Source organism: Quercus robur, chromosome 11, assembly GCF_932294415.1.
Source record: "Quercus robur chromosome 11, dhQueRobu3.1, whole genome shotgun sequence".
Classification (NCBI taxonomy): domain Eukaryota; kingdom Viridiplantae; phylum Streptophyta; class Magnoliopsida; order Fagales; family Fagaceae; genus Quercus; species Quercus robur.
Genome location: NC_065544.1, coordinates 10,912,696 through 10,939,046, shown reverse-complemented (window position 1 = coordinate 10,939,046; position 26,351 = coordinate 10,912,696). Strand labels below are relative to the sequence as shown.

General features: G+C 35.9%; 1 protein-coding gene across 13 annotated transcripts in view; it reads left to right on the top strand.

The window, feature by feature from the left end:
• Positions 1–3,007: 3,007 nt before the first annotated feature.
• LOC126705755 (galacturonokinase) overlaps positions 3,008–26,351 on the top strand; it is an 85,606-nt gene continuing 62,262 nt past the window's right edge. For 3 of the 13 annotated variants that reach the window (XM_050404937.1, XM_050404938.1, XM_050404940.1), the window contains exons 1-8: positions 3,036–3,294; positions 4,363–4,482; positions 4,658–4,729; positions 6,160–6,203; positions 15,013–15,166; positions 22,388–22,453; positions 22,827–22,906; positions 25,769–25,868. In XM_050404937.1, the coding sequence (XP_050260894.1) occupies positions 3,262–3,294; positions 4,363–4,482; positions 4,658–4,729; positions 6,160–6,203; positions 15,013–15,166; positions 22,388–22,453; positions 22,827–22,906; positions 25,769–25,868 (669 nt within the window). In that variant the 5' untranslated portion in view covers positions 3,036–3,261. Of the gene's footprint in view, positions 3,295–4,362; positions 4,483–4,657; positions 4,730–6,159; positions 6,204–15,012; positions 15,167–22,387; positions 22,454–22,826; positions 22,907–25,768; positions 25,869–26,351 lie in introns of all 13 variants that reach the window. The other 10 variants (XM_050404948.1, XM_050404944.1, XM_050404947.1 and 7 more) reach the window with 7 other exon arrangements.

The following is a 26,351-nucleotide window of genomic DNA, read 5'->3' as shown; positions in this document are numbered from 1 at the left end:
TCTTTTCCTCTGCTATTCTTAAGGCTGTTAGCTTTCTCGTCATGTTTGTTGCGGCTTCGTCGATGATGTAAAGTATTACTGCCCTCTAGGCGAGCTCGATGCTTCAACTCTTCATTTGGCCTCATTAGTTATTACATATTTGCCATCAAGGCTTTGATCTGTTGGGCCATCACCACAGGATCTGGAGGTGTTGCTACTGCGTTGTCCATCTAGAGACAGGAACTTTATCGGTAGGAGCACAATGGTTCGAGTAAGAATCAACTCGTTACACGTTCCTCATAGACAGCGCCAAACTGATGAAGCCGAAACTTGACCTTGTCAGTATGCTCCTCGTCAATGCCAATGGATTATCTCTGGTACCTGATATCAAGAAAGAAAAGGCAAGGGAGGATTCTGCCAGCTTGAGGCCAGCTGAAAATACTCCGATGCTAAAGTCAAATTATAAGTTCTTAAAAGGAGATTTCTCACAATTCTTTCCGAATGTTTTCTCTGTCCTTACCTTAATTCTCTTTCCCCTTTTTATAGTTTGCTTCAGGTTGGTGTAGTTATGTCTATTAATGCTGTTCTGAGCGTTTTTCTCCTAAGAGGAACGAGGCATTAATTAACAATGATGACTGCATTCAAGGCATAACGGATGACCGTTGTGCCATTATTGTTTTTGTAACTGTTCTGGCGCAGTCATTGCTTGTCAGCTGTCCTGATGGCATTTATTTGCGCTTTCAATGTACGCAAACCTGTCTTCGTACATTCTGACGGGGTCTTGCCCTTGTGCCCATCTCTGTCTTGGACGCAGTTAATCTCGTTTATTTCCTAGACGACCAAAATATGATACTCGTCATATTCAATATAGATGGGGTTAGTGCTAAAATCCAGCATTGTCAATGTAATATAGAGAGTGTTTAATACATTATTAAAATTTTAAAATATTAAAAACATATATTTTTATTGTATAGATACAATAGGATTTGAACATGGTGATGATTTCTCTAGGATTGTCAATAAACTATGCACAAATCATTTCCTAACATAATGCGGATTCTAACTTATGGTTATTATTGCATGATAACTAGGATTGTCCATGGATCAAGAAGGTTTGGTTTTGGTGTTAATCCACAACTCAACCCCACTTTGTTGTGTGTTATTTTCTTGCACTTGTTGCTTATGGGTAATGTCATTGGAGTTTATTGTCACTCATCTCGGGGTTAATGGTTGGGGTGTTAGTGAATAGTGGTTAGTTGGATCTTTGTTTTTAAAAAACCAAAAATATCACATCTCATTGTATATTTCACCATGTCACACAATCACGGTCGATGAATAAGAAGAAGAATCAAGGACGAAGAGTTAACAATGACATTAGTTGGAGTATCAAAGGTCTTCTGGGCTCATTGGCATTGGACCAAGGGTAGATCTAGGCTTAGTGGTATTGAGGCATGCTATATTTGACTCATTTAATCATGGTTTTAAAAATCGAACAGGTCAAAGAACTGAAAAAGGGACCAGTACTTGGTTTAACCCGATTCATGAGCGATTTTTCTTGATTTTTTACCGGCTTTCTCAGTTTTAACAGGATCAGTTCTAGGTCTGATTCTCGATTCAACCAACTGAATTGGCCAGTCTGGTCCGGTTTTTAAAAATAGAATTTAATAGAAATAAGAGAAAGAGAAAGAGAAATATAGAACTAAGAAGAAGACAATGGGAGGAAGGTTGGAAGGGTATGGGTATCGTGTAGGTTAGGCTAATGGGCCGATGGTTTATCCACCTGACATTCAACCCAAAACTAAGGATATTAAAAAAAAAAAAAAACCCAAAACTTAGGAAATTAAAAAAAAAAAAAAACTTTTGACTAAATACCCATATGAACCACTAGTTGAAACTGGGGAAAAAAAATGGGCTTTTGCCCTTATTTTATTTAAATATCTAGCATAATGTCCATGTTTTGAAACTATTAAGCAGAGTGTCCCTGTTTTGAAACTCGATTTAAAAAAAATCGAGTTACAGGTGGAATATGATATTAGCAATGTCGAGTTCTATGCATTTTTTGTCACTTAATTTTTTTTGAAAATTTAAGTGAAAATCGACATTACTAATGTCGAGTTTCAGTTAAATATATATATATATATATATATATATATATATATATATTTATATAAATGGGCAAGAACCTATTTTCCCCGATTGGAAACTGTCCATTGGATTTGGCTAGTCAGACGGCTTGAGTTAATCGGGTCCTTGGATAGTAATAATAAAAATTCTTTGACCACATAAATAACCACATTTTTTCCACAACTATAAGTGATGGAGATAAAATAATGAGCTCATATAAAAGTAAAAACCCGCTAGTCATAATTTGTCACGTAAGATAATTATAAAAAAAATTGTGATTTTTTTTAAAATGTAGTACTAGAATTACTCCACCCATAACGATAACAAACTAAAACTTGGATTCAAGTTATAACAATAATGGCTCCTCAAAATAAAGATATAACGATAATAAACTAAAACTTGGATTCAAGTTATAACAATAATGGCTCCTCAAAATAAAGATATAACGATAATAAACTAAAATTTGGATTCAAGTTATAACAATAATGGCTCCTCAAAATAAAGATATAACGATAATAAACTAAAACTTGGATTCAAGTTATAACAATAATGGCTCCTCAAAATAAAGATATAACGATAATAAACTAAAATTTGGATTCAAGTTATGTTCGTCTAGTTGTTTCTCAAAAAAAGTTATGTTCGTCTAGTTGGACCATTCTAATTCCCAAGTCAAAGAAACAATGCCACACATGAGCTGGCCAGATAATGCAGCCTCCTGCTTTGATACTTTTGTAGTCTATTTCAGAGACCAAATCCACTCAAGTTCTTTAGCTGATTGACAGTCTATTTTTATGGTGCTTTTTTGGTATTCTGTCCTTATATATTATCTTTGGGGGATAAAATCAAAAGTAAATAAAAAGTAAACAAAAACCCACAAAAAGTAATGGGTGGTAGCTATTTGTCCACATGCTGGGGTGAGAAAATCACGGGTCACCAAATAGATACTGTTGGGACTCAAAATACTACTATCTCAGTAAATTTCTCCACAAACTATTTGATGTTTTAACCGATTTTGCCGCTACATTAACCACCCCAACCTTTTTTCTTGCTCTTTTGTTCTGTCTCTCGACCCAATAAAAGACACTTTCTTCTTTTGCATTAGGGTCCAAGACCAAATCCGATCTGATAGTCATTTGCAAGAGATCATTGTGGGAAAAAATGGGTGAGGTTTCATGGCCAACTCCAGAAGAGGTAATATCTGCATTTCACAGCTTCATGGTTGGTCCCACACTGCTGTTGGGTTTTCACTATTCACTCTTAAATTCTCTTTTCTTTAATGGGTTTAGTTTGTTTTGCTCTGATCTGTGAGTATTTGATCTGGGTATTCGTTGCTTTTGGTAATGTTTTTCTTTTTGATGGTGCATTTTTTGGTTTGATGGTACTTTTTCTACTAGCTCGAATATTCATGCTGTTGTGACTGTAATTTTGTTGCACTTTGCAACCAAGCATTGCGTTATTATTGGATCTTGAGTGCTTTTAAAAAGTTAATCAAACGGTGCCATAAAAGCTTTGCTGAAATGCTTTTATTTTTTGAGAAACAGCTTTGCTGAAATGCTTATTTGCTGTTTGTTGAAAGTACGGTAAAAAAAAGAGGAGAAAAAGTTTTCTTTTGAGTAAAACTAAGACACAATATTTTCACAACAAATTCTAAATGACAAACAGTTAATAGTAGGTAAAAAAGTGATGTTAGTGATAGATCTAGATAAAAACCAGTAACAACTTACCAACTAGATTTTGTTGTGAAATTGTTATGAAAATATTGTGCCCGTAAAACTACTCTTTTCTTTTTGACGTGGAAAGGCAAAAAAAAAAAAAAAATGAAAAAAGAAGCTAACTTTTCTGGGTTTGCCAAATGCACTGGGGTTTAAATTATAAGCAATGCTAGAGATACAAAAAATTTCAACACTGTTCACAACTCTTTTCTTTTTGATGTGGAAAGGCCAAAAAAATAGCTAACTTTTCTGGGCTTGCCAAATGCATTGGGGTTTAAATTATATAAGCAATGCTAGAGATACAAAAAATTTCAGTGCTTTTCACAATTTGCTAAGATGTCTAGTTATGATTGGTGCAATGGCACTTTGAAATAAACTCACCAATTGCACGACTTTTACTGTACACTAATCACAACTTGCCACCTCAACGATTGTGAAAAAATTGTGAAATTTTTTGTTTTACAAGGCTTATTGATTTATATATCTATATCTATATACTTATTTGAATGATAATGTTTATGCTAAGGATATAATTGCTTTCTATTAGCTGCAGTTAAATGCAATAAGAAAGACTGTTTCAGAAATGTCTGGGAGAGGTGTTGAAGAAGTTCAAATTGCTATCTCTCCTTATCGGATTTGTCCATTGGGAGCTCATATCGATCATCAGGTTGACTTTGATAATTTATGATAGTGAACTAAGTACTTGATATAAGTTTAGTATAGATTCAAACCCTTGTTTCTGTAGTGTATACACTTTAGGATTTGCAATCAGAGCTAATAAAAATTGTTTTACTGTTGCATTTTTTTTATTTGCTTTCTTTGTGTTTTGCCTATGTGTACAGGGTGGGGCTGTTTTGGCCATGACAATTGATAAAGGAATACTTTTAGGGTTCGTTCCTTCTGGTGACACTCAGGTAAGAACAAGATAATCTTTTTACTGGTAAGGTTAACAATTAGGCGAGGAGTATTTGGAAATGTCCACATATTGTTTTATTTATATGAAATATAGCTGTCACTATGAATCATCATCATAATCAATCAACTAGCGTAAATAGCAAGCCTTCCTTCCAATAGCCACTTAGTCTTATAGAGGGATGGTCACAAGCAGAGGCTTTATAGGTATTGAAAAATATGAAAATTTTTGGCTAAAAGGGGAGGGATTTGTGAAAAGAGTACATGAATGGTTCAAGACCTTCTCATTTATTTGTTAGTCAGGAAGTTAAAAGCTTTAGAAGAAAATTTGAAGTCTTGGAATGAACAGGGTTTTTAGTGAAATTTTTGATAAAAGAGGAATTTGCTATCCATAGAGGGAAGTGGTTTTATCGTAGTAGGGGTGGTGTCGGAGGGTAGACCTTAAATCAAAGTTAGAGAGGTTGTTCTAGATAGAGGAGATTTCTGGGTGTCAAAAATCAAGGGCAATGTGGTTTAAAGAAGGTGATAACTAAATTCTTCCCTAGATGGGAAAACCTGCATAAAAGAGTGAATTCTATTGGAGAACTGGAGGCTGATGGCACTACGTTTTAAGACCAATCTCATTTATCCTGTGCAGTTTCACCCCTAATCAAGAACTGCTCTATTTGTCTCAAAAGAGAATCTTGTTCTTGCTGAAGTTTGTGAATCTGGTCTTGTAATTTCAGACCTGTGATCTATTGAATGTTCAAAAAAATTTCTTTCAATACTCAATCAGATCTTGAGCACCATCAAGGCACTGGGACAGGTGCGCTTTTTTTAGATCGCCTGAATTTTCTTTTGTAATCTTTAGTTGTGCCTTTTAGAGCTTCTATAGTGGGAGGATAACAAGGGTGGACCGAGTATTTTTACTACTTGTAGTATTATGGAATTCAGGTGGCTTATTTGTTGGGTATATTTTGGATTTGAGTTCTTACCAAACAAAATTTACACCACTGGCTTGCCAATAAATCTTTGCATTCCAATATTGAGCTGCATGGTAAGGGAAAAAATCTGCTCTCTACCTACCTATCAAAAAAAAAAAAAAATCTGCTCTCTACCTGCTTAATTTGTGGATTTGATGGTACTCTACCGGCCTGTCCCATGAAGTTCCAAAACATTTTATAGATAGTATTAAGAAAATTAAGCCTCATTAATTGCCAACAAAGAAAGAAAAAGAAACTAAGACTTGCATGGAGTTTTTGCAAAGTAGAATAGGCTCATTTATTATGTGTGGATAATCCAAATTTCCTACAAGCCTCAAGCTTGTCACCACACTTTTTGTTCTCTTTTGTTGAATGAAATTCTATGGAAAATAACTGACTTAAGCAGTAACATATATGAGTAAATTTATACTTCTGATAAGTTACATGTGGTTCTGCTTTGACTGTTGTAGGTTGTACTGCGTTCAGGACAGTTTAAAGGAGAAGTTAGGTTCAGGTGTGGGGATTATTCTTATAATCATATCTGAATTTTTCTATTTCTTTTTTTTTTTTATTATGTTCCAATATTCCGAGCCTCATAATTTCATATTACGATCATTTATTTATTGCGGTTTTCCATTAAATTCAAACAAAAGAAGCTCATGCAAATGGTGACATTGACCATTCAAACAAGATAGACACATATTTAGGAAGAAAATTATGGTTGATGCACATTAGTGTTTGCTTCTTCTAATGCAATATAGGATGACTTTCCGGCAACATTAATGGACATCGTCTTGAACAGTAAATTTGATATCTTTGAGGAGTGTTTTTAATGCTAATTGGTAGTGGGCTACGTTAAGGTTTGTAAAATAGGACCATTAGAATCAATTTAAGCTTGACAATAAGCTGGTAAGGGGCTGGTTGTAGCTCTAAATTAAAGAAAAGTAGGAGGAGGAGGAGGAGGAGGATCCTTGAAATCTCACCAAGGCCTCCTTGGAGTCTTATGTAGAAGGAGTTCAATAGCGTATAATAGGCTGAAATTTTTCTTAAGCAGAGGTCTCTCTGTAATTTTATTTAAACTCTTCCTTATATAGAAATAAACTCCTAATACAGTGTGGAAAACTAAGAAGTCCTAGTTAGAAATGGTAAAAGACTCCTTAATTTTTTAGATGACTCAAAATAAACATCAATAAGAATAAGCCAAACTAGACTTATAATCAAACAACTACTAAGTTCAAGACTAAACAGTATAATTTAAATGCTTAATTAAATACCCCTAAAAAGAAACTTTCCATTTTTTAAAATAGAAATCTAAATACACTAAAACAAGATTAGTGGACCTTTTCTGATATGTAGAATCAATTTCTTCTACATTAGTGAACTTCATGTTGGCTTTGGAAATCTTTAAGATTGACTTCTGCATTATGGGGTTTTGAATGAGTTGAGTTGTAAAATATGAAACATTAGGGTTGAGAGAGAGAGAGAGAGAGAGTAAAGAAAAAGGTTTAGGGCTTAATCAATTAGTTCCTCATCTTACCACATTTATATTAGAGTGATATGACAAGCTTATTGGAATTCCCCTAAGCTAACATAAAATAACAAGAGTAACTACATTGCTCTCCCCTAATCTGGAGCATATTGATCAAGCATGCCTGGCTTGAAAGATAGTCATTGAAACTAGCCTTTGAACATGCTATGTGCATGTTTAGAGGCTCTTTCTTTATTTATTTTAATTAAAAAATTATTTGTATTTCTATATTACATTGACTGCTCTTTCTTTGTATTTTTGCATACAAAATGACCGTTTGAAACATACACCAATTCTAGTGTAGAAAAGTTTGAACACCTAAAGAGAGATAAGGAAAGTATTTTCAAAACTATAAACTTGTGTAAAATAAAGACAAACATACAAACATATGAGGAAGAAAACATAAAAAAGATTGAGTAATAAGAAAATTACCTCTATTAATGCCTCAAAGAGAAACAGAGGGAGGGGAAGAGAAGACATTTTAATTTTTTTTTTTGGCAATTGGGTTGCAGTTTAGAAAAAGATAAAGATATATGGTAGTACCTAAATTTATGGAGAAGAAGTTTTTTTATGGTAAAAGTGTTTTTTTTTTTTTTTAATTCAAAATAAAGAAGAAGAGAATTGAAAAAAAAAAAAAAACCAAAAAACCTGAGTTAGCACTTAGGAGTAAGGAAACCACAAATTCAAAAAATGGTTAAGACTAGATAAAGGTTTGAAAACGAAAAGAAAATGTGGGTTAGTGATTGAAGGAATATGGGAGTTGGGGTGGTTCAAATCTCTGAATATAGAGTGGTCCTATTTTGCAGGCAATGTTTTAGGAGTTAGAGATGTATTTTGTCTCTACGTAAACCTAGGGGAGTATGAGTATTTTTGAACTAACAAATTGTCCATCCCAAATAGGGGAAGCCCCATATATAGTAGTATAGAAGTATGAGATACGACCAAAAGCCTTCATGAAAATATTCCAATTGGTCATCTGAGCAAAAATAGGAAGCTACAATCTGTTACTGCATATACAAATCCTGAATAAAATGATAGTCAACCTTTGTATCTTTGGCAAGCTCATGGAAAACAAGATTTTAGCAATAAAGATAGCGTCTTGATTGTCATAATACATTTGCATTGGAGTGGTAGAGACATAATTAACCAAGTCATGAAGGAGAGAGTAAACCCATAACATTTAGGAAGCAGAATGAGCCAGAATTGGATATTTAGCTTTAACACTAAAACAAGAAACAACATACTAATTTTTAGCGTGCCAGGTAACAAGATTACCTTTGTTTAGAAGTGGACCACTGATCAGAACGACTGCCATTTCAGTTAGCATCACTAAATTTTTTATTTTATTTTATATATTTTTTTATTGTTTAAACAAAGAAGTAGAGGGCTTGTACAACAGTCCTTGTACAGGTGCACCCTTTAGATAGCGCAAAACATGGCAAATAGTTTCCTAGTGAGGCTGACATGGAGCATGCATATGCTGACTAACCACAACAACTACATAAGTAATGTCAGAACAAGTCACAATAAGGTAATTTAACTTCCCAAAAAATAGTTGAAGTCAGTCAGCATCAGTAAACAATTCGTCTTACTCACCATCAAGTTAATTAGTAAAGTCCATAGGAGTATCAGAAGGTTGAGCACCCAAGAAACTGCTTACAGATAGAAGATCTAGAATGTATATCCATTGGACAAAAAATACCTGAGAAAACAAGCAACTTCAATCCCAATAAAATAACTAAGAGAACTAAGGTCCTTGGTATGGAACTGCTGACCCAAATATCTTTTCAAATGAGCAAGACCAGTGGAGTCACTTTTGATGATATTAATATATTTTTTTTCACTTTTAGAGATAATAATATCATCCACATAAACAATCAGAACAACAGTGCTAGTGGAAGAATGATGAACAAAGATAGAATTAATGTTGGAAACCACCAAGTACAATAGAACTAAATCAATAAAACCATGCATGAGGAGATTGCTTCAAGCCCTACAAGGCCTTCTGCAATCGAATTGAGAACAACTAACTGCGGCAGAGTGCAAGATTTGAACAGAATTAAGATGCGACACAAGATAGGTATTTGATCTCAATAGTTAACACCATATGTTTGTGTGTACCCTTTGGCAGCAATTGCGGCTTATGCTGCTTAACAAAACCATCAAGAAGGTACTTAATAGTGCAAACCTACCTTATATTTTCTACGAGGAAGTAAGCTTCTTTTTCTAATTCTTGTAAAGAGCACTTATTTCCTCATCTATAGAATATTTCCATCCAGACAAGGAAGAAGTCTGTTTATAAGATGAGGGAATAGAGATACAAGATACGGTACAAGAAAAGGAATGCAAACAAGGTGAAACACAATTACATGACAAAAAGAGAGAAATTGGGGTTAAGTCCTAGTATGTATACCTCTCTGTAAAGTAATAGGTAAATCATTAGTGCATGGAAAAGAGGATTACCGAACAAAAGCCTCAAATGAAGAAGATATAGCATTGGGGCTATAAGAAACAATGAAACTATCTTGAGATTGATGATAAACCTGCAAGAGAGGTTTTAGTTGTGAAGCCAAAGTTATTGGAACTAGAGCAGAAGGAAAAGTTATCAGAAAAGTAGGACATTCCTTCTTATGACTAGAGATGAGATCAAAAGACAAACACTAACTAGGTGTGGTAAGGAATAGGATGGACTAAAAAAAAGGCAACAACAAAACTAACAAACTATCTGTGGGACTCAAGACTATTGTAGCCTTTATGAGTATGAGAGTACCCAAGGAAAACACACTTATGAGCTTGAGGAGATAGTTTGTCTCAACTAGGATCAAAGGCATGAAAAAAGGCAAAGCAACCAAACACATGAGGAGTAAGCAGAAAAGGAGAACGATTAGGATATAAAAAAAATAAAACAAAGACATATGATTCAAGAGATGAAAGGCATACAATTAATGAGAAAGAAATCACCCCGAAAGGTACCTGCATTGGGAATAACAACTTACGAGCAATATGTAGTAAATGAAGATGTTTCACTTAGCAACACCACTTTGTTAAGAGGTGTGAGTATAGCTAGTCTAATGAATAATACCTTGATCAGCATAGAAGGAATGCATAACAAATAGCATATATTCTAATGCATTATTGGGTTGAAAAATCTTAATGAGCTTATTAAATTAAAAAAAGATTTTCAATATAGAATGTAGAAAATATGGGCAGTTCAGACCTCCCTTTCATAAAAAAACAACATTGTCATTCAAGAATAAATTGTTAAAAAATATGACATAATAAAGAAATTCACTCAAAATAGAAATGCAGGAAGGACCCTATACGTCTGTTTGGACAACATAGAGAACTTAGACTAATGACTATGATTACTACTTGAAAAATGACCTATGATGATGCTATCTTATTGAAATTCTTCACATTCTAGACTAGGCACATGACTCGATGTAGGAATGGCAGACTTGAGTTTGACAAAAGAGGTGACCCAAAGGAACACGCCATTGAAGAGGGGACATAGTAGCACTCAGAGCTGAGAGCTGAGAAGACGAGACATAGTAGCACTCAGAGGTGAGTCATTAGAATCTTGATAATATAGTTTGTCCTCATTTCTCAAAGCAATCATATTCTTGGTCTTAAGGTCCTGGAAAACACACGAATTAGGATTGAAGGTGATATAATAGTGTAAGGATATGGTCTAGAGAGCATTGGCACAAACACAATATAAGACACGAAACGACACGAGACATGATTACGTGACATTGTTGATGTGCCAAAAGAAAGGACTGTCATATTTGGAAGATATCAACTTCAACGAGCCGAGATCAATGTTGATGAGCCAAGAGCACGCCAATTACCATCAATGGGGTTGAGATCGAGTCAGAGAGTGTGAGTATGTAAGAAACTAACTGTGGGTGTGGCAGGTTGACGGTTGCTGGTCAGAATGGCTGAGATGTGACTCACTGGTCACTGATCTAAGGAGGGCAGTGGTGGGCGTAGCCATGAGAGAGAGAGAGAGTGAACTGGGGCTTGAAATCTCAAAAGAGAAAAGGGCTCTTGACTAAAAATGAGATCGACAGTGGAGATCCTACCAGGTGTAAGCCATCCTCATTTTCCTCTCTCTTTCTTTTAGCCTAGATGTGTTTGGATTGTGTCCCTTTTAAAAAATATTTTTTCTCTAAACATGTACAGTATCCATGTCCGACACAGATGTGTCTCCCAGTTGGTGTGTCCGTGTTTCCTAGGCAATGGTCAATTAACTAAAAAAAAAAAAAAACAAATTATATTGAACATGACTATATGGTAAAGGTAGTGACTTAGTGGGATGAAGAACACATTTCCAAGGACAAGCCAAGAAGAACCATTAGATAAAACAGTATGCTGCTTAACATGATGCAAAAAGAGGAGAGATAATATACAAAATATACATTTATGAGTGCCGAAGTTAATGACTGAGGATGGGGAGGAATTGGCCATGCATGCAATATTACATGATTTAGCTAATGTTGCAATGAAAGTAGAGGGAAGTGCAGTGTGCAATGGCCAAAAAAGCATGCTTAGATAAATAGTGAGTGCATTAGAAGAGCTAGAATTAGAAGTTGCATTCCCAAATCGAGAAGAAGTAAGTTGTGGCTTTGTAGTACCATAATCAACTTAATTCACAGAATTTGGTTTGTCATATTTCACCCAAACAATAAGACTGATTATAATTGGTGTTTCCATATAGATCACACTTTTGTCACCTTGTCCATCAGTATGACCTTTACCACAAAAACCACAGCCTCCACAACTACCACCACGAGGACTACCATGTCCTCCACTATTTGAAACTAAAGCAGGAGACTCTAAGGAGTCAAAATGGATTTTTGTCCCAACATTGAGCTCAATAGTCGAGAATAAGCATTAGTTGTTGTAGGTAAGGTCTCACTAACAAGCATCTGATCTTTGAACCCACGTAAGTCATAGTCTAAACCAAAGAGCAAAGAAGCAAGCATAAATTCCTCCCAGTAATGCTTATGTCTCTCCAAATCAGTAGTAAATGGTTGGTACTGCAATAATAGATCCCACAAATTTTTAAGAGTACTATAGCACTTAGCTAGTGGAGGCAAGTGGTTTGGGGATTCGGAGGATTGGGGTGTTTAACCAAGCTTTGCTTGGGAAGTGGCTATGACGTTTTGGGAATGAAGTCACCCATTTATGGCGTAAGGTTATAGCCACCAAATATGGGGAGGCTAGTGGAGGTTGGTGCACTAGATTTGTTAGAGGGATACATGGCTGTGGGATGTGGAACATTAGAAAAGGTGCTTTGAATTTTTGTGGAATGTGGAAGAACATTAGGAAAGGTGCTTTGAATTTCTTTGTTCATGTGGTGTATGTGGCGGGAGAGGGTCTTCGCATTCGGTTCTGGTACAACCTTTGGAGCAGTCCTATTTCTTTGAAAGATTTGTATATGGATTTGTTTGCTTGTGCTCTGGCTCAAGAAGCTTTGAGCTCTGATCTGGTTTTTACTGCACTAGATGGAGGAGGTAGGAGCTGGAACTTACTTTTCCATTGTGACTTTAATGACTGGGAGTTGGAGAGATTTTATGAGATTTTACTCTTTCTTTGAGCATATTTCCTCCAAACTACCAAGGGGGGAGGGTGATGATAACTTGATTTGGCAATTGACTTGTAGTGGTGTTTTTGATAGGTGCTCTTTTTATAATTCATTATTGGAAGACCCTTTTGTTTTTTTCCCTAGGCAGAGCATTTGGTGTGTTAAGATACCTAAAAGGGTGTCTTTCTTTTTATGGACAACTGCCAGGGGTGGGATTCTTACAATAGATAACCTTGTTAAGAAGAACTTGCCTCTTGTTAATTGGTGTTGTTAATTGGTGTCGCCTATATTATTGTGATGAGGAAACTGTGGATCATCTTTTGCTCCATTGTAAGTTTGCTCATGCTTTGTGAAGTCTTTCTTATGTTTGGGGTTTAGTGAATTATGCCGAATATAGTTGTGTCTCTCCTGTTTGCATGGAGGAATTGGTTGGAGACTTTTTCTTCAAATGTTTGGAACATGGTACTAGCATGTCTTATGTGTTTAATCTGTAAGGAACACAGTGCCCGAACATTTGAGGATATTGAGAGACTGGTAGATTTGTTGAAGTCTTTGCTAGCCAGGACTTTGTTTGGGTGGTCTCATATTTGGGGTTTTACACATTGTATTTCCAGGTTTGATTTCCTTATTTCTGTTAGCTCTGCCCTCTGATTTGTTTGTAATCGCTGTAAGTGCAGTGAGTTTACTATTGTAAAAACATTGCACTTTTCTTATCAATAAAACTTTTATTACCTATAAAAAAAAACTATAGTACTTAGACGGCCCAGACTGCTTTGTAGTGAAAATTCTCTTATAAATCTCATAAACTTGAGAAACATTACTTTGATGCAAAATAGAATTTTCAATATAGTTCTGAATCTTCTTAGAAGAGTAGCAGATATTTTGTAGGGTTGCAAATTATGCTAGAGCCATCACATAACAATAGAATCCCCACTCATCCAATCCTTATAATTTGAAGCCCCAATATTAGAAGGTTTATTGTCAAAATTTTTTAATTTATTTTTCCCACATAGAAAAGATTTCACAGAAAGTACCTAAGCAAAATAATTTAAGCCATTCAGCTTCCTCAAGGTAATCAATTTAGGTATATCATCAACTTTAATTAGTGATGTTTTATCCTCAGGCATGACAACGGATTTTTCTTTATTCATATGGAACTCAAACAACCCATTCTATAATAATAGCCTAAGCCAATGAATTAATATTTAGTAAGGCACACCAAACCAAACCATAGCAATAATCAGATTCAACCAATGAGCGACCATTCACCTTAAAAATCAAAACTGCTAAAATTTAGAATTTTAAGTTCTCGGAAGCTGAACCACTCAAAAACACAAAAAACCCCTAAAACCCACTGCAAATCAATAAACCAACATCATTTGGCCCCTTCTATAGCCTATTTGGCTCCTACAGAGAGAAACCCAGTTGACAAATGGTCGGAAATCTCAAAAAAAACAAACTGGAAAATCAGTGACAGAAATAGGAAAAAAAACATTGAAAAATTAAAAACTCACATTAGATTGGCATAAAAAATTTTGGAAAAAAAAATCACTGAAATTATCAAGGGAGGCTGGTGACTGAGATGACTTGGTTGTTGGATTTGGGTGATTGTGTGGATGCTGACATCAATGCTTATGTCATAGACTTATTGTACGGATGCTTATGTCAGCACACCTCTGCCAACTAAAGTTGATCTCGAGATTGCTATAATGTGTTTTAACAGTTGGATCGGTACTATCTGATACCAAGTTGACTTGTAAAATATGAAAGATTAGGGTTCACAAAGAAGAAAGAGGAACAAAAGAATAAAATAAGAGAGAGAGAGAGGGTTTAGAGCTTAATTACTTAGTCCCTCACCTTAGCAAATTTTTCTATTAGAGTGACATGGCAAGATTACAGGCATGCCTCTACTCTAACATAAAATAACAATAGTAAGTCTAATAGAATGTCATTGCCTGTCACTTATAAATAAAAAGAGAAAAGAATGTCAATTTTTTGTCAGTTTTCTTGTTGATATTCTGAAATTCATATAACGTAATTGATAGTTATCCCTGTTATTTGGCTTGGTAATTCCCATTTTCGTGACACCACCTCTTCTTTGGCGGATGAGGCTGGATGATTGTGACGATTTGTATTTTTTCCATTAATTACATTATATAATGTAGGCATAATTTGATTTTTTTTTTTTTTGTATCATCCTTGTAGAGTTGATGAAACACAGCACCCAAGACACAGCGTTGGGAAGAAGGGTGAGATCCTTGCAGATGATTCATCCAAATTACAAGAAGAATGTAATTGGGGAAATTATGCTAGGGGGGCCCTATATGCACTAACCAGTAGAGGAAATAAGATTACCCAGGTTAGAAATATGTGTTTGGTATTACTTGTTCTGTTGTACAGTATGTTTACATTTTTTTAATAAACAGGAAGAATCACACTAATCAAAAGCTCCCTATCAAGTTTGCCAACATAATTCAGGTCTCGATGACCTATGTAGTGTCAGTGGATACATGTTTAGAGAAGTTACGAAGAAATTTCCTATGGAACAGAGTTGGGGAGGATTCTGAATTTCATTTGGTGAATTGGGATGAGGTAAAATAGGTTTTGGGGGGTTAGGCCTGATGTAGGATATTTCAACATGGCAATGGTGATGATATGGCCACGAATGCCTTATGGCAAATCAAAATTGATATTTGAGAATTCTCTCTTATTTTGCCTCCACTTTCTCTCTTGACCCAATTTTCTCTCTTTTTCTTTGGAGTTTCAAATTTTGTTTATTTTAGTATCATAGCTTAGGCTTCGATCTTCCTTCTGTGACTGTTCAATCTGCTGGAGATTCTTCAGAATTCCCCCAGCCTAAAGATTTTTTGATCCAACTTTCCTTGCTCTTGTCCAAGTATCTTAGAATTCCCTTTAAGAAAATCTGATCTAGTTTTGTCTTGCCCAAGCACATCAAAGAGCTTTATAGTTTGGTTTATCCTTGAATAATTGGACATGGTTTATTCGGATTTGGCTGCTCTTCACCTCTACTTCAGTTCTTGAAATTCTTCCATAAGAAATCTAAGCACTAGTTCATTATCATGGAACAATAAGTAAGATCTGAATGGAATAGGGGATGAAGTAATGGAGTGAATCCCGACCATGAGCAGATTTTCCTGCTCACATCGAACAAAATGATGACCAACAACATCATCCTTACGAATATGATATTGAGCAATTGAGGAGGCAGATTTTTGCCTTGATTGAGATGGTACAATTTTTTTTTTGATAAGTAAGAATGATATATATATATATATATATATATATATACGAACAGCTACTCTATGCAAGAAAAACATAGAGCAAACCCAAGAAATACAAGAACAAAAACAGAAAGAGATCGAAAAAGAACCCAGACAGCCTATAAATTACAAAGGAGAAAGAGAGCAAAGAAAAGAGGGGAGAGAATCACTAGTCGTGAGTCCCCAAGCTTGAGACCAATCGAAAAGAGTCCCACAAAAAGAAGCAAGCAACTGATCACCGGAACTATCCAAATCCTCAAAAGTCCTCTGATTTCGTTCCTTCCAAATGCACCATAGGATGCATAACGGAACTAAGTTCCAAATCTGAGACGAATACTTCCCCAACCAATTCCACCAGCCAAAAAGCAAATCTGGGATCGATCTAGGAATAACCCAAGACTAGCCAAAAGTAGTAAAGGCAAAGCTCCACAACCAATGAGCCATTTCACAATGAAGAAGTGGTCTACCGTCTCTCCACAATGCCGACACATAATGCACCAGTCTACAAAATCCAATCTCCTCAATCTCAAGTTATCACCCGTAGGGATCTTATTCCAAGCTGCACACCAAACAAAAAAAGAAACCCATCTAGGTGCCTTTACTCTCCATATACCTTTCCAAGGAAAGACAATGGAGGGGGAATCCGCAATTTGTTATAATACGACTGGATGTCAAAATTCCCATTAGGTTTCAACTTCCATCTCATCCGGTCTCCAACATCCAGAGGAGTATTAGCTCCCAATATATGAAGAAAATGCAGCCCTTCATCCATCTCCCAATCATTAAGATCTCGACTAAAACAAACATCCCAAATTCTTCTATCCTCCGCCCCCTGCCTTGACAAAGAAGCTTTTACAGATGCCTCCTTGTCAATGGAAATACCATACAACCTTAGGAAAGCTAATTGGAAAGGTTGATCCCCATACCACCCATCCTATCAAAATCTCACTCTATTCCCCAATCCAACAACAAAATGACAATTTTTACTAAAATCCTCCCATCCATACAGATGCCTCTCCACAAACCACACCCATGAACCCCCTTACCTAGCTTTGAGGTCCAGCCCCCCCATTCATCCCCATATTTTGAAACTACCACCCTTCTCCGTAACCAATCCTCTTCCTTCCCAAACCGCCACAACCATTTCCCCAATAAGGCCTTATTGAAAGTAGTAAGTTTTCTTATCCTCAAGCTACCGTTAGCTAAAGGCGCACAAACTTTATCCCATCCAACCAGATGAGTCTTGCTATCACCCCAAAGAAAATCCCTTTGCAATTTTTCAATTTTATTAGCCACATAAGTAGGAATGGTAATTAGAGAAAGAAAATAGGTAGGAAGACTAGATAAAGTACTCTTGAGTAATATCAATTGACCTCCTTTAGATGCGCCGTTCTTTTTAGGAATTAAAGCAATGAAGGAAGCATTAAGAGATTTTTCAAACTTATAGTGCTGAAAAACTCTTCAAAGACCGCTAAGACGTCTTTCTCCACTACTCTCCAATAGTGATGATAAAACGCTATAGTAAACCCATTTGGACCTAGAGCTTTGTCCCCCTCCAAGTCACTTACAACTTGTAGTATCTCCTCTCTCTCAAACTTCCGTTCAAGCCAAACCCTCTCCAACTCCCCAATACGATCAAGCTCCAAAACCTCCGCAAAAGGCCTCCACCCCTTGGACTCCTTGTACAAATTTTTATAAAACTGGACTACCTGATTAGATACCTCGGAATCCTCCTCAAAAACCACCCCATCCACCTCCAAGGTCATGAGATGGTTATTCCTTCTATGGGAGTTAGCCATTTTGTAAAAGAACTTGGTGTTATTATCCCCTTCCTTGATATATAACATCCTAGATTTTTGTCACTAGAAAATTTCTTCCAAGGAAAGAAGATGCTCCACCTGGGATCTCAAATCTGCCCTATGACGAATCTCCCCATTAGTGAGACCTAGGTCCCCTTCCTTCGTGTCTAATATTTTCAACTCCTCCAGTAATTGTTTTTTTTGTCACTCTACATTACCAAACTCTCGGCGATTCCATTGTACAATGTCCTCTTTCAGAGTCTTGAGCTTTTTAGCAAGCACGAAACTAGGTGTACCTACAAAAGAGTGCTGATTCCACCAGGATTGAACTTTGTCCACAAACCCCTCTGTTTTCAACCACATATTTTCAAATCTGAACGGACTCTTCTCCCTTGCCATTCCCCCTGCCTCCAAAAGAATTGGACAGTGATCTGAAATAGGACGAGGTAAAATCCTTTGAATAACATGTGGGAAGTGATCCTCCCAATCTGGAGTGATTAGAGCTCTATCAATCCTAGATATCGCTGGTTGATCAGTGCCACTTGACCATGTAAAACTACCTTCTTCCAACGGCAAATCAATCAAGTTAAGATCCTCAATAAATTCAGAGAATTTTTCCATAGCTAGGGTCAAACAAGTCTCACCCCTACGCTCACTAGGAAAGCGAACAACATTAAAATCCCCAAGGCAGCATCACGGTATCTTCCAATATTGCTGAATACCCACCAACTCATCCCACATGTGGCCCCTCTCATTATTCTCATTTGGGCCATAAACCCCTGAGCATGCCCATATAAAACTATCCTCCACGCCTTGCCACTTCACCGAAACTATGAACGCATCCTCCTAGCGTGAGGAGTGATGAAGCCAATAATGCTTAAAAATTTGAGAATGCTTTTGGATTTCCTAAAAGGGAAAGGCCTATTGGGAGGTATGAGCACAAGTGTGAGAACAACATCAAGGTTGAACTTCTAAAATTTCAAGGAAGTATTAACCTCGATGAGCTTGTTGATTGGTTAAATACACTCGAAAGGGTGGTCGATTAGTTTGAAGTTTATGAAGAAAGGAAGGTGAAATTGTTATTGATTTGACTTAAAGAAAGAGCCTTTGTATGGTGGGAGTGATTGCAAATGAATAGTCAAAGGTGGGGCAAGAGCAAGATTAAAGATTGGTGCAAGATTAAGAACAAGCTCAAGAAACACATCCTTCCCTTCAATTACATGCAAACCTTGTACAAGAACCTACACAACCTACAGGTTGATAGTGTAGAAGAGTATACCAAGGAATTCTATCAACTTATGACTTGCATTGATTTGAATGAAAATGAAGAGCAGATGGTGTAAGGAATCTTAGTGGATTGAAGCCAACCATTCAAGATATTCTTGGGTTTCATTTGCTTCGGAAAGATTCTAAGGCTTATAAGCGAGCCTTGTTGTTGGAGAGACAACAAAATCAAGATGTTTCAAGGCCTAGACAACAATTTCAAAGCTACACCAAAGCTTGTTGCAATCTTGATGTTGGAATGTTCGTTTAATAAGGGAACCAAATGATTGGGAATTGGGTGTTGTGGATGAATTCCTTCGTACCTTGGGATTTAATTTACCTCAAACTAAGAACGAAGACCGTATGAGATGGAAGTTGACGAAGAATGAGGATTTTGACATCCGCTCGTTCTATAATAAGCTACGAGGTCCCTTGCCTATTATCTTTCCTTGGAAAGGTATTTGGAAGGTTAAGGCTCCTCGGCGCGTTTCTTTCTTTGTTTGGATTGCAACTTGGGATAAGATTCTTATATGCGACAATTTGCGAGGTAGAGGCCTTGATTTTGTTGATTGGTGCATTATGTGTCGTTGTAATGGGGAGATGGTGGATCATTTGCTATTCCATTGTGAAAAAGCTTATCAGTTGTGGAGCTTGGTTTTTAGATCTTTTGGGATTTCATGGGTCTTGCCAAGATTGGTTGCAGATACTCTTTTTGGTTGGTGGAATTGGTTTGGAAAGCACTCTTCTAGCATTTGAAATTTAGCTTCATTGTGCCTAATGTGGTGTATTTGGAGGGAGTGAAATTGGCGAAATTTTGAGGACATGGACAGATCCGATGACTAATTGCTTGCTTCTTTTAGTGGTTCTCTTTTTGAATGGTCTAGGGCTTGGGGACTCACCTCTAGTGATTCTCTCCCTTTGTTCCTTAGTTCTTTCCTTTGTAATTAGCTTTTTCTGTCTGTTTATTTCTTTTTCTGTACTCTTTGTTCTGCCTTATGCTTTTTTCGCTTGAGGTAGCTTTTTGATTATACGTCTTTCTTACTTATCAAAAAAAAAAAAAAAAAAAGAAAAAAGAAAAAGAAAGCAGCAAGAATTAATAAGTTTCTTGTGCCCTCATCCAACCAGCCCAATGCCAACCATGTGGGAGCTAGAAAACAGCCCAAAGAGGTGGCTTCAAGTGCTTTCTATGTGGTGAACCTGATCATCGATTGGTAGATTGTTGAAAGGCAATGGGAAGCTGCTATAAAAAAGAACTCTTATTGGAAGAAGTGGAGGAAAGTGAGCAAGAAACCAAATTTTTTCATTGAATAAAATTCCTTTAGACTCAAAATTGAGATTTGATATTTCTCTCTTGACCCAAATTTATCTCTTTTTTTATTTTTTATTATTTTATTTTATGTTTTCAGAATTTTGTTAAGGCAGCTTTGTTTTTTTTTTTAACCAATCCTTGCTTGGAAAATGGTTATGGAGATACGTAAAGGAGCTTGAAGGTAATAGGCAGGAAGTATGGGGTTGAATGGGGTCATTGATGTTCTGAGATGGTTGTGGGTTCTTATGGCATGGGGTGTGGAAGTATATCAGCAGTGAATCAGATTTATTCTCAAATTTTATCATGTGTGATGTAAGACATGGCTCAAGAATTCATTTTTGGGATGATCAATGGTGTGGACACATGCCTTTAAAAGTTTCCTATTTAGAATTACTCCATATAGTAGTTGAACTGCAACGGTGGCTGATTATCTGGATATTTTTTCTGAGCACGTTACTTGGACACCTAGGTTCTCTACGTTTGTTCCAGACTGGAAATTGTAGTCCCTAATGTTGTTCATGGACATATTGTATTTAGGAGTGGCTGATAGGCTCATATGGGTGGCATCTAGCTTAAAGGAGTTCAATGTTAGGTGTACTATAGTGAATTTAAGGAAACTAGAAAAGGATTTGTTTTTTTTTCCCTCAACAGACTATATGGCAGGTGAAATCACCTCGAAGAGTTGTAGTGTTTCTGTATATCGTGGCTTTGGGAAACATGACATTTGATAACAAATAAAAACATAATTATTGTAGACTGGTGATGTATCTGCAAAAATACGGGCAGGACTCTGGACCATTTACTACTTTTTTGTCCTATAGTGAGAAATTTGTGGTTATTTGTCTTCTCTCTTTTTGGCATCGTGTGTTATGCCTTATACTTTGGTAGATCTGTTGGCTTGCTAGAAAGGTAGGTTGGGGAAATGTAAGAATTGTATGATTTGGAATGTATTGCCAATGGCTCTTATGTGGTGTATCTGGTGAAAATGGATATCTTGTACGTTGAAGGATGTGAACCAGCAGTTCTAGATTTCAAGTTCTTCTTCCCTAGAACTTTATAAATGGATAACTATGCGGAGGAAAAGAATACATATGGCCAATCTTAACTAATCTGTCTAGAATCCATAGTTACTACTAAGGCTTTGTTGTTGTTGATGTTGATAACTACTACTAATTGCTTTACTTTTTCTTCTATGTTGGATTTTGTTGAGCTGTTAAATTTTAGATTAGTTTTTTTTTTCTCTCTCATGTATACCTTTGGTGTACTAAAGTGCCACACCCTTTTTGCACTCTTTAATACACATTTGATGCTTATAAAAGAAGATTTCTCCCTTTAGTTTTACAGGTATTTTACAATCACAACGTGCTCCATATATGCACCTCTCTCTTTAATTCTACAAGAAACATTCTCTTCAATCCTTTCATCTTTACTTATAATTGAATCATGATACAGAAAATAGTCACTCTTTAATATCTATCAACCATCTACTTTAACCATCCCTTTATTTCTACTGCTAGTTTTACTAAGTTTGAATTCCATCTGTTGGGATTGTCTACCGTCTAGAAACAAGAACAAAGTATGAGTTTTTATCCAACACTGTAGACCTCACAGAGAAGTAACTTTAGATGACACCAATTTTGTCCTGACACCAATATGCCAAAAAAAAAAAAAAAAAAAAAGAGACTTTGGACAAGTCTATCCCACAGCTATCTTTTCAGGCATAACTAAAAGCTATATGAATCTGACATCTGAGCCTCTAAGGAAACCACTTTCTGCACTTGAAGAAGCAAGGCAGATGTGATTAAACTATTTGCTAATCAGGTTTCTTGGAAAATTCTTGAATGCAAGTAAATTTCTGTTCCACCTATTGTAAGATTGTGCTGTTTTTCAGAATCCATCTATTAGATCATTTGTTGCAATTGTTGCAGGGTATCATAGGATACATAAGTGGTTCTGAAGGTCTTGACAGTTCAGGACTTAGCTCTTCTGCTGCTGTGAGTTTCTTTCCTTTTCACATGCTTTTGTTATAGTGTGTTTACAGTCAAGAAATTTACTGAGTAGAATTGAAAAGGTTCACAATCAGTTATATAGTCTTTCATTTTCTGAGCTGAATTTAAAGTCGCTCTCTCTTATCTTCATAAAGGGTGGGGAAATTAGGACTTATGATTATGGTAATCAAGTTTAATGCATTTTTGTTTATCATATTTATCCATTGCTAAATATCTAAGGCATTTAATTTTCTTTGCTGTGTTTGTGTCTAGTTTGCATAAGGTTTTCTATATAGCTATTTCAATGCCTTATTGCTTTTGAGTAGCACCTTTTATTTTTAATCTAATAAGTTAATCTGTATAATTACATGTTTGACAGGTTGGCATAGCTTACTTGTTGGCATTGGAAAGTGCAAATCACTTAACGGTATCTCTCACAGAAAATATTGAATATGATTGGTAAGTTTGTCAGAAATTTTCAACTATTTTTTAGGTAGACATATGATCATTATTAAATCAATCAAGATCACGAACATGAACTCCCATGAGTGCAATTCACTGGGTATGTATTTAAACTTAGCTTTCACGAAAAAGAGACAAGGTGGTGGAGGAGACAGAGCTATTGCAAATAATTTGGTTATACTTATATGAAATAGAAATTGGTTTGTCCAAATAATTGTGTTCAAGCTTGGTTAGTCTATGGCTTTGTTAAGGATATTTAAGCCACGTTGTCTAATTAGCCATGACAGCAAGTTGCTTTTTCCTTTACTGTTCAATTGAGTGTTACTTTAATTATTGTTTTTATAGTCACTACAATTTCCAGCCATTATTGAGACCATATCCCAGCAAGAAGAGAAATACTGACTTCAACCATTATTTTGGGGCTTTAGACATTCCAAGATACCTACAGATATTTTGGGTCTTCCTTTGGGTGCTCACTTCAAAGGTAGGTCAATTTGGAATCCAATTTTAGAAAAGATAGAAAGAAACTTGCAGGATGGAAGCGTTTATATTTATTCAAGGGAGGTATAGTCACTTTAATTAAGAATACTTTATCAAGCTTGCATACCTATTTCTTTCTTTGTTTCCTATCCCAACAGTTGTGGCTAGCCGTATTGAAAAACTGCAGCAAAAATTTTTATGGGGTGGTATGGGTGAAGAGACTAAACGCCATCTAGTTAAATGGGCAGATGTTTGTTCTCTTCTTTTGGTAGGTGGTTTGGGTATTAGAAGATTGAGGATTTTTAATGACTCCTTGTTAGGGAAATGGTTGTGGCAATATGGTCATGAGAAGAATACATTATGGAGATGAGTATAGAAGTGAAGTATGGTAGTGTATGGGGGGGTGGGGGGGATGGTGCTCTGATCTAGTTTATGATCCTTATGGAGTTGGTATGTGGAGAACTATTAGACAGGGATGGTCATCCATGTCAAGCCATGTTCTATATGAAGTTGGGGATGGAACACGTGAAATTTTGGGAAGACCAATGGAGTGGGGAGAGCTCTCTTGCTGTTTGCTATCCTGAGTTATTTCGGGTTTGTAGTAATAAGGAGGCAAGTATGGCGGATTTAATGCAATTCACCAATGGGGTTCTTCACTGGGATCTACACATTGTATGGGCCATTCAAGACTAGGAATTGGAGTCCTTGATGACATTCATGGATACCATTTATGGTTTGGGAATTAGGGGGATTGGGGAGGATAAAATGTGCTGGAAACCTGATAAGAAAAAGGGCTTTAAGGTTGCTACCTATTGTCGTCTTTTGGATGCTGCTGCTATTGCCAATGAGCAGTCCTTTCCTTGGCAAATCATATGGAGATCAAAAGCCCCTCCAAGAGTAGCCTTTTTTGTATGGACTGTAGCTTTACGTAAAATTTTGACAATTGACAACTTAAGGAAGAGGAAGATAAGAATTACAGATTGGTGTTGTATGTGCAATGCAATGGTGAATCTGATGATCACCTATTGGTTCAGATCTGTGGTCCATGATTTTGGTTTGTTTGGAGTTTCATGGGTGATGCCAAAATCTGTTGTTGAGCTTTTAGCTTGTTGGGAAGGTCGTTTTTGTCATCATCTAAATGGTCATATTTGGATGGTTATCCCTCATTGTTTGATGTGGTGCATCTGGAGGGAAAGGAATAGTAGGATTTTTGAATACACCGAAAGTTCTATGCATGATCTTAAGTTGTTCTTTATTAGAACTATTTTGGATTGGTTGTCAGCCAATAGGAATCTCTCTTTTCTTTCTGTTATTGATTTGATAGATTTATGCAATTTTTGTAACTTATTGTCTACCTCAGTATATTTCATGTATACTTGGGTGGCTCAATTTTTCTAATTTTTATAATCTTATTACTTATCAAAAAAAAAAAAAAAAAAAAAAGAATTAAAATGCACAAAATAGGATTAACGTATAGGGAGCATAGAAAAAATTGCCAGTAGGTTTATGTGGAATGAACATTGTCCCATGCATTTACTCAACCTTTCAAACACAAAATCATTTTCAAATAAATGCCATTTGGAGTCTATTAAACCTAAATTCAATCTGCATTCAAGTCCTAGGTTCAAGATAGTGTCACCATAGCATGGTTAGAGAAACAATATCCTCTTTGGAAGTCTAAGGTTAAGGAACTCAAGAATAAATGTCTGTGATAGCTAATTAGGTTTTTAAATTTTATTTTAGGGAAAAGTTAATGGATGCATAAGGGCATTGGTTTAGGAACTGTTTTCAGAAACCTTTTATGGGAAAAGAAAAAAGAAATTGAAATTGATTTTTTTGATAAATGAGAGAGAAAAAATTCTAGTCTCGCTTCTTGCACTTACACAATATCGTGAGTACTCTCTAAATGTTGTGAAGTTCTGATATATGCAGTCAAAAGTGTAGTTACAGGCATAGAATTAAATAAGAGTGTCACTGGTTCCAACATTTGAGGATCACCGGTTTTAATTCTTTCAGTTTAATTTTTTATAATTTTTTTCTTTAATTTTAACTTGGTAGTTCATTAAAACCAGTGATCCTAACATACCTGCAAACTACAATTGTCAGAAATATATAAGGTACATGGTATGTTAATCTTGCTAATTACAAATGCTTAGCTTCTCTTGGAAACCTAGGGATGAAGAGGCTGCATTTATTTTTTCTTAGTGTTTAAAATATATATATATATATATATAGAGAGAGAGAGAGAGTTGAAAAACAGTGCTTGTATTTCATGGTATTTTGGTGCCAACATTAAAATAATATACATTGTGACAGATACTTATCCCATTTGTTTAATCATACTAGACCTTTCTAAATTTCATTTTTGTGCATATGTAGGTATATTGAAAATGAATATTTGGGTCTGAGAAATGGCATCTTGGATCAATCAGCCATCTTGCTTTCAAGCCAGGGTTGTCTAACATTCATGAACTGCAAGGTAATTTATGAATTCTATTACTCATATAAATGTTTGTTTTTATATATTAGATACAACAGATGGTTTAAGTTCAGTGCAGAGTTAGATTCTATTTCAGTTATGATCTTTTCCCAGTTTGTCTTACATGCTACTAATTGTGTATCGTGAAGACTTTTAGGTGCATAGTGCTTTCTGTGTTTGTTCTGTTATTTAATTCAATTTCTTTTGGGAATGTCATTCATTCATTTTTCTTTTTCTTTGTTTATGCCGCTGGGGGGGGGGGGGGGGGGGGTGGCGCTAGGAGAATGTCATTCCTTTATTTTTGTTGTGCAGAGTTGTATCTTGAGATCCAGTATCATAACCATGTATTGACTCAGTGAAGTCTGTGTTATTGTTATCTCATAAACCTAATGGCTACTCTGTTTATGAGGCTTGCATTGTTACTGAATCATTTAGAATGTTCATGAGGCGGAAATGTTTTACATATTAAACCAAAATGCTTGT